An 8722-nucleotide genomic window follows, 5' to 3' on the forward strand; every position below is an offset into this window, starting at 1 on the left:
TGTGTTTAAGTCTTAAGATATGTATTTATGGCTTAAAACATATATAAATGAAAGGGGAATGAATCGCTGAATGCCACCAATACCAATTCAGAAATCTAATTTTGAGGATACTTTTCAAAGTCTAGTTCGGTCTCCTTGGGGTCAATTCTGTATCTTCAAACAAGGTGAAAATTACAAAAGTGAGTAAATTTACTAGATGTTGACCAATGAAATTATTAGTATTCTAGTAAATTCGCTCACTTTTGCAATTTTCACCTCATTTTAAGATACAGAATTGATCCCCTGATCTTTATCTTCCATGGTTGCAACCTTTTGAATGAGTGTATATCATAGATCTTATACTACTAGAAGGGAAATGGCCTATCCAAGTAATGAGTCAAAAGTGTGAGCAAGACTGAGACAGAAGATGAATATTACTGTCCTGCTCGATAATTCTTCTTCTTTCTACACATGTGCCAAAAAAGGATAGAAGAGGACAGAAATACATCTTTTATCTCTTAGTTTGCTTACAGCTCGACGTCCATATTCCCTCTAGTAGTATAAGCTCTATAGTGTATACTTGCACGAAGAAGAAAAAGAAGGAATATTAGGTAATCATACAGTTTAACGCAAACCACCTCAAAAATCAATAAAATTAGGATTATTTGACGCATTTTTGCATGAAATGAAAGAATCTGACAAAAAAAGTGTCGCTCTATCCGCGAATCAAAATATTAAGCGTTAAAAATTGACAACTATTAAGGTTAGGAAATCTGTCAGAACAAAATGAAGATAATTCTTTAGAAAAGTTACCTCCGATTTCAATGAAACTAGGCTCATTCAATGCATTTTTGCGTAAAATGAAAGAATCTGGCAGAAAAAAAAGTCCGGGACTGCTCTGCAAAGCGAGATATTGAACATTAAAGTTGACTAAAGTGTTACTACATAACATGATCATTAATCTATCATGTAGACAGTGGAGTATATAAGTCTAGTGCCTATTAATTCAAGGTAGCCCCGAACAAAAAAAATAACGTGTCCTACCTGCTTGAGGCCTAACTAGAAGTTGCAGCTTAGACAATAAAAAGATTACTTTAAAAAGACTATTCTCACACCTCACTGTCTTCATGGGTTAGAAATATTCCAAGCAGACACTGTCTATGCTGCAATTTTTAGGGTATTAAGCCCCAAGCAGGTAAGATATGTTATTTTTTTTGTTCGGGGTGGCATAGTCGCAGAGTGACACTTTTTTTCTGCCAGATTTTTTCATTTCATATGCGTTGAATAAGTCTAATTTTATTGATTTTTGAGGTGGTGATGTTAAACTGTATAATTACCAAAAATTATCTAATTTCTTTCTCTCTGGATTCAGTACACGCAGTTCACTTCATACTCATACAACGTGATCGACACTGATACTCAAACAAATTCCTCGTGGCAATCATCTCACAGCAGAAGAACATAAGAGTACTTATTGAACAATGGCAGCGTTATTTCGTATGAATTGCATACAGAGTTTGCGTCGGGGCTTAGCTCTAATGTCACCCAAGGAGACAACAATATATCGTAGGATAGCGACAACATCGAGCTGTCACGACGAAATCAAGGGAGAGACGAAGCCTGTCAAGAGGAAGTGGGTGAGTTATGGCTTCAGTCAAAAGGACGAACTAGAAGATCGTCATGCTCTGCACCAGACCATGTTTGTCTGTATAACTATAGTCTTTGTGATGGGATGCACCGTCATGGCCTATTTACCTGATGTCAGAGGCAAGGATTGGGCACAACGAGAAGCTTACCTGCAACTTCGTTATAGAGAGGAACATGGACTCTCTCCCATTAGTCCGAATTATATTGATCCGTCGAAGATAATACTGCCAACTGACGAAGAGCTAGGTGATACAGAGATTATCATTTAAAAAGTATGTTTGGATAATACTGAAAACAATTAAACTTTGAGTGTTATTATTGCCTATCTATAGCCATCTAGTACTTGTTATATTAATTTAAGGTAGCATGTAATAAACACTGCTTTTATGCAGATTGAAATTCTTCATCAATTTGGAAAAAGATAACTCACAGTTTTACAGTCCTCAAAAGAAAATGGTTTGAATACAAAATTTATATTCATTAACACGTGTACTAATTATTGTAATTAAAATTATAGATAATACACAGAAAGTTAGTTAAGTTAACAATTTTTTATGATGCAATGTAGTATAATTAGGATTTTGTGCAATTATTTTATTTATATACAATATTACATTATTATTTTCTTTAATACATATTAAAAATGTATTATGCGCATCACATTCTCAATATTTATGAAAAGAAATAAAACTTAGGAAGGCATTTATAATCTTTCTTTGGTGAACAATAAGTTTATGTATATATACATGTATACACGTATATACATTCAAATATATTTAATGTATATTGTATATATGCATACATATAAATAAAAAACCTTCACCAAAAAATAATTATAAATATCATTCTTAGTCTTACTGACTCATTTTCTCTTGTCTCTGACAATTTAGAACAGACAAAAGATTCGATTTAACTGGTATGCTTAATTATACTTTATTAAAGTGAAAATTATATCTTCCATTTATTTTTAAAAGTTCCTTACTGTGTGGACGTTGGCAATGTCATTGTCGGAGCAACGGTAGTAGTGTTGATACTGGGTGGTAATTGATTTTGCTGTTGAAGAACAGATGGATAGAAGGAAGTGTCTTGCGGGAGAGAGGCGGTGACTGTGATAGGTGGCATTCCTGGCAGTGATATAGGTGTCGTTACAACATGAGCCATATTAAAGCCAGCAGTTGTGTTCATATTAGGAATAGGATTTTGCTCTCTCGACAATACTGGGACATTGATTGTGGTTGTATTATGAACAGAATTCTGCTCTCTCTGTTGCTCTGGGGTATTAATCGGTCCAGATGATGCGGTTGAAACTTCATAAGAATGGATAACGTTTGATGGTAATCCCGTAACAGTTGGCATACCAGGAATATTCGGAGTTATTGGACAAGTACCTAAACAATTAAGTAGGTGAATTAGTAACAATTTAAATAATTAAATGTTATATACGAGGATATATAAGCACTATAAAATATTATAAAATCTGTCATTATTTTCTGCTGAAAATCCCACAAAGATTTTTTGATGTTTAACAAAATTTACAGTAAAAACATAAGAAATATTCAGCAATTTATTACAAATTAACGTTTTGAAAAAGATCATCTCCAAATAACAGTTCTTTCTTAATTTTCAAAAATTTTTAATGTTTTAATTTTTAATTAAACACTACAATATGTGTGTGTGTGTGTGTGTGTGTGTGTGTATGTGTGTGTGTAACAAACTAAGAAATTACATAAAATCTGTGCTTACTGGATGTAAAACTGGTGGTGGGCTGATTCGAAAACATATGAGGTCCTGACCTGACAGATGTATAGCCACCAACAGTACCAGTGAAATTGACTTGATTTGCTGGTTGCATTTGCATTTTTGATCCAGGTCCAGATATATTTTGAGCAGATATAGCTTCCTGTTCGCTTTTTAAATTTTGTATCGAACTATCCGTCGAAACAGTATAATTCGGTGTAATTAATCCGGATGGTGTACTGACAATCGGATTGATTTCTGCCACAGTGACGGTAGCACTGGTCATTGCTGGTTGAGTTTGCATTACAGTATTCTGAAAAGGAAATATTCATAGAAATATTCTGAAAAAGAAATATTCATAGAAATATTCTAAAATGAAAATATTTATTGTTCGTTGTGTACGTGCGTGCGTGTATATGTGTGCGTATGTGTGTGCGTGTGTGTGTGTGTGTGCATGAGCGCGCGCGCAGTAAATATAAATGTAATAATATAACGTAGCAGTTTCTGAATTTATGAAGCTACTATCTATTATAATGCTGTTAATCATACATACATTTTTTTAGACTATTCAAATATTGAATAAAACATTATATAATGCAACTTTTTACCACATATGAATTAGCAGGTTTCTGCTCTGGTACGCTTCTGACTGGTATTCTGTGTAAATATCCATATCCGATTCCACATCCCAAACTATTAATAAATAAATCCAGAAGAATTTAATATCTATACTCATTATCTAAAATAATATCTCAATTATTGGATCTACTATATGAAAAATTATGTACCTTCCTTCTCCACCCCAAGTATTATTAGGTGTGATAGTCACTTCTCTACAGGAATCATTTTTAGTATTATATACGTACAATTTGAGAGGTCGCGATTCGTGCGCCTCTATTAAAGTAAATAAATCCTCACTTTCATGGAGAATGGAGTCTGCTCCGATAATATAATCAGTGAACGGCCGTAAACCGGCTAATTCAGCAGGAGATGATGGATGTACTTCCTGCAAATATCAATACGTTTTCACTATAATTTGCTATATAGAATTAATTTGAGGTTTATATGAACTTCACACTCACAAGTACATGCCAAACATTTTCGTTAGCGCCTTCAAATGAACAGAACCGTATACTGACACCCAATAAACCCTGTCCACCCCATGTCATACTCGGCACAATATTTGTTCGCCTTACAGACTGTGTTTTACTACTGTATACTGTGATTGTTAATTCCTTATTTACACCAACCTTTAGAAGTTCCTTTAAAGTATCATTATCTTGATCCTAAAAAGAATATATATATAGCTTTTTTAAATAGGGATCTAACATAATTATTGTAATTGTATAAAATATATATCTTTATTGATTTTATTAGCAGAAACTACAAGTAAACATACTAGACGAGTATTGCCAATTGCCACTATAAAATCAAAGAATGCTTCCAGTCCTGCTTGCTGCCCAGGAGAACCTTCCTGAACCTATCAAAAAAGACAGAACATTTGTTAACATTATAATTTTTTTTGTATATTGAAGTAGATATATTTTTAATATGTATTTAGTATAGATTTGTTTTCTTACTATAGCCTTTATATTAGCAATTAATAAATTACATACTAATGATCAATTATAATAAGCTTATAATTAGAATATAATGTAAGCCATAAGATATACAAGTCATATTTATATTATTTATTTTTAGGTTTCTTATTAATTTTTTTATAACAAGGACAGATAAAATACAATTTAACATTAAATTATTCAATTCTAAAAAATAGGTTTTATTCTGATAAACCAATAATTTTAGATTAAAAAAAGTACCTAAATAAAAACATGGTTAAATGTTACATCTTATATTTTCATTTTGCCTTTAAATGTTCACGGAATCACTGAAAAATGATTTAAATAAATCTAGAATATCTTTTGCAAGGTAAAATAATGAAGTCAAACAATGACAAATCACGAATGACATTCTTCATAATCAATATGTTAAATTTTGTGAATTGGGTCACAGAGAATAACTTAAATTTTTTATAAAAACGTAAGTGTTGTTCAGATATATCTTCCAAAAAGTTTTATTATTGTTTTCCGTAGTATTTGTAGGAAAACAATTTTATAAAAGTGAACAATACTTTGGGTGGTTATTCTTGACAGATCATCTTACCCTCAATACATGGTAACCTTCTGTACCGCCTCCCGGTATCTCCACGCTATGAGAGGACCCCATATCTATCGAGAAAGCTTCTTAGGTCACTCGAGACGAACAAGTAAAAGACATTAAAACAATTGTCAAAAGTGTGACTTTACGAAAGACTCAAATAGCAAAAATACGTGGCACAACTGTCGCAACACAAACCAAGTGACGAAGTCACGGCCATGCAGCTTACAAGAGTGCGTTCCAAAACGTAACTACACCATGGTGGAAGTAACAAGGTATGCTATTGCGCAGCATTTGCTATTGCTGACCAATGAGAAAGCGTGACTGAACTCAGCCATCTTGAGCTTTTCAAATGCATATGAGGTACTATTATAAATATGTAGTATAGAAGGAATAACATAGGTTGCGGTCATTTTCAGCGCTTTCAGTACTTCTATTCTTACTTTACATCTAATGAATGATAAAAACAGAATGATGATTACAAGCGCTTAAAACGTGAGCGATTTAAACGTGAGCGTTCAAATCGACCGCAGCTATGGTGTGCTCAAGACACCTATCATGGAACAAGGTCGGAATGGATTCCTATCAGAATTATTTAATTACTCCCTAGATTTTCATTATGTTTCTAAGGAAAACGAAATATTGTAATTCCGACAGGAATTCATTCCGACATTTTCCATAGGTAACCAGTTTGCAAACATCTTTCTCTAAATTTCTGCCTGTTACAGTTGAATGACAGGAGAATACTAGACTGTAGTTGATTCTTACATTCTGATCCGGATTAAATCCTCGATGGAAACTAGGCTTCTGTCTATGAATGTCGCATAAGGGAGTGTTTATATTGACCGTTAAGACGGGGAGCACAAACTCATGCATAATGCATAATGCATAGTGCATAAAAGAATCATCCAATCAAAATTTTTCTTTTCATGAAATAAAAGAAAAAGAAAGATTTTAATTGGTTGATAATTGATTGCTTATGCACTATGTGTTATGTGTTATGCAAAAGTCTGTGTCGCGGTCCTAAGCGGGAAGCACAGACTCTTAAGCTGGAATTAGACTATGCATCGAAGATTGAGATTAAAGATTAAAGATTAAAATTTCATTGGCTGCGTTCAGCAAACTCAACAGTTGAGTAAACGCTCGCTGTTATTGGTGTATTCTTTTAGATCGTTCAACCGATTTTAGATCTAGAAGAATACATCAATAGCAGCGAGCGCTCACTTAACTGTTGAGTCTGCTGAATGCAGCCATCAAGGATAAAAAAGTTTTGGCTCCTTTTGTTCTGATTGGTCACATTTTATTCTTTTAATCTTCAATCTCATTCTTCAATGCATAATCTGATTCTGGCCTTACATAACGCATAAAACATGAAGCACAAAAAATCAATCAATTAGAATGCTATATTTTATGAAAAGGAAGGAAATAAAGGACTTCGATTCATTTTCTTATGTATTATATGTTATACGTTATGCAAGAATCTCCCCATCTAATTGTATGTCGTATGTCATAATCTGTAAGAATTAACTAATCAAGTATTCCTCTCTCATTCGGTAATAAGAAGGGAATACTCGAAGGTTAATTTTTACAGATTACGGCATAAGGCATATGGTTACGGTCAATATAAACACTCCCTTATGCGACATTCATAGACGGAGATGACGGAAATTTAGAGAGAGAGACGCTTAGACATTATTTAAGACGGTTTTAAAATTAAAACAGACTATGAATACCGCCCCATGTTTCACGTTTCATAGTTGATAGCCTTTTCCCCTTATGCGACATTCATAGACAGAGACGGCAGAGAGAGACGCTTGCAAACTGAGCACACCATGTTATCCCTTCCACTATGATATATACAAAAAGTATTCGTACAGAGAAAATATTTTTTTAAAAAATTTTATTTTTAAAAAGTAAATATTATCTAGCGACAAATGAATCACCAAATTGATGTAAAATCGATATAAATTCGGTGATTTTAACATTAATTTGACATCGATTCAAAATTTAATTGACGATCATTTCTTGTTGGATAATTAACAATTTATTCATAAAGAATAAAATGGATTGTGTTTCTTAAAATTATATATACCAAAATCATGATATTACTTATACAAAATATAATCCAAAAAACGAAAATTGAATTGTTTGAATGCTCAAAAAGTATTCATACAGACAAGAACTTTAGCTTCTAAAATTAGAAATACATGCGAAGCTCATTTGTTTATATTAAAATAGAATGTATTCATTATATAAAATTGCTAATTAATGTTTATTTTCTATAAATAAAGCTTTTTTTTATAACAAATTTCCTTGTACGAATACTTTTTGTTCGCACTGTAGGTATTCTCATCCGCCATCTTGATTCCAAATTGATTCTTAATTGGCCTAGTTTACACCGAGGGTTCGATCTGAGTAAGAATGTAAGAACTGACCAATTGCAGTCGAGCATTCCTCTGCTAGGCCGGATTCACATCTTGACCGAAAAACGGAAAGCGGAAAAGCGGAAGCCAATCAAAATTCGCGGAAAAACAGAAGCAGACAAGCGGAATGTACTGCGTCCTACTACTGCGAGTTCCGATTGACTTCCGCTTTTCCGTCAAGGTATGTACCCGGCCTTAAAAAGAACAGGGAATAGAGAACAGAGAATAAGAATTTCCTATTCGAAGAAACCTATCCGAAACTATGTATTCCACAATACATGATTTCTGATAGGTTGAAATTCTTATTCTCTGTTCTCTGTTCCTTTTATTGTGCGGAGCCCCTTACAATCGACAAGGGAATTGATAGATTAAGCCGGTTCCCGCGTGGGAATAATTCCCACGACAGCGCATCAGGGAGAGGGAGTGGTAAATTGCATCACGTGATCCGCCTCTGATTGGGCATGGGCATCAAAGTTTCATAGCATGGAAGAGATTGGAGAAAACTGAGATCTGTTTTCTATGGCTAAACTAGTATACACTTTTGGAACTTAAGCTGGAAACAATGAAAAGCACAGGCAATAGGAACAGGGAATAAAAGATTTCAATCTATCGGAAAGCGTTCATTTTATTATTCATGGTTTCTGATAAGTTGAAATCTCTTATTCCCTGTTTCTACTGTGCTTTTTATTGTGTTTCTAACTTTAAAATGAGATAGATATACGTTTGATATTTGTTGAAAGTAAGAAAGAGAGTTCTAGAACAGTCTACTGCAGGAACAG

At 33.5% G+C, this 8722-nt stretch overlaps 2 protein-coding genes across 3 annotated transcripts; one reads left to right on the forward strand and one right to left on the reverse strand.

The window, feature by feature from the left end:
• The first annotated feature begins 370 nt into the window (after window positions 1-370).
• On the forward strand, window positions 371-2019 carry NP15.6 (NADH dehydrogenase [ubiquinone] 1 beta subcomplex subunit NP15.6). Of its 2 annotated transcripts, none has more exons than XM_011067123.2 (2): window positions 371-590; window positions 1352-2019. In XM_011067123.2, exon 2 carries the CDS (start codon window positions 1461-1463, stop codon window positions 1893-1895), a length of 435 nt encoding a protein of 144 aa, XP_011065425.1. In that variant the 5' UTR covers window positions 371-590; window positions 1352-1460; the 3' UTR covers window positions 1896-2019. The 2 variants fall into 2 exon arrangements, with proteins under 2 accessions (XP_011065425.1, XP_011065426.1); XM_011067124.2 differs by lacking the exon at window positions 371-590 and adding an exon at window positions 616-742.
• Window positions 2020-2569: 550 nt separating this feature from the next.
• Grasp65 (Golgi reassembly-stacking protein 2) lies at window positions 2570-5784 on the reverse strand. Its single transcript, XM_011067122.2, has 7 exons — window positions 5527-5784; window positions 4763-4843; window positions 4446-4649; window positions 4152-4369; window positions 3972-4056; window positions 3370-3676; window positions 2570-3014 (listed from the first exon to the last, which is right to left on the reverse strand). Exons 1-7 carry the CDS (start codon window positions 5587-5589, stop codon window positions 2605-2607), a joined length of 1368 nt encoding a protein of 455 aa, XP_011065424.2. The 5' UTR covers window positions 5590-5784; the 3' UTR covers window positions 2570-2604.
• Window positions 5785-8722: the final 2938 nt, after the last annotated feature.

Source organism: Acromyrmex echinatior, chromosome 2 (genome assembly GCF_024713525.1).
Source record: "Acromyrmex echinatior isolate Ae372 chromosome 2, ASM2471352v2, whole genome shotgun sequence".
In the NCBI taxonomy this organism is placed as follows: Eukaryota; Metazoa; Arthropoda; class Insecta; order Hymenoptera; family Formicidae; genus Acromyrmex; species Acromyrmex echinatior.

Excerpts from the sequence above, each read along its gene's own strand:
- Grasp65 (XM_011067122.2), bottom strand. The coding sequence starts at position 5,589 with ATGGGGTCCTCTCATAGCGTGGAGATACCGGGAGGCGGTACAGAAGGT. Across the intron at positions 4,844-5,526 it reads AAGGTTACCATGTATTGAGG|GTTCAGGAAGGTTCTCCTGG; the intron begins GTAAGATGATCT and ends CTTTTTTGATAG. Across the intron at positions 3,015-3,369 it reads CACCACCAGTTTTACATCCA|GTACTTGTCCAATAACTCCG; the intron begins GTAAGCACAGAT and ends TTAATTGTTTAG.
- NP15.6 (XM_011067123.2), top strand. The coding sequence starts at position 1,461 with ATGGCAGCGTTATTTCGTATGAATTGCATACAGAGTTTGCGTCGGGGC.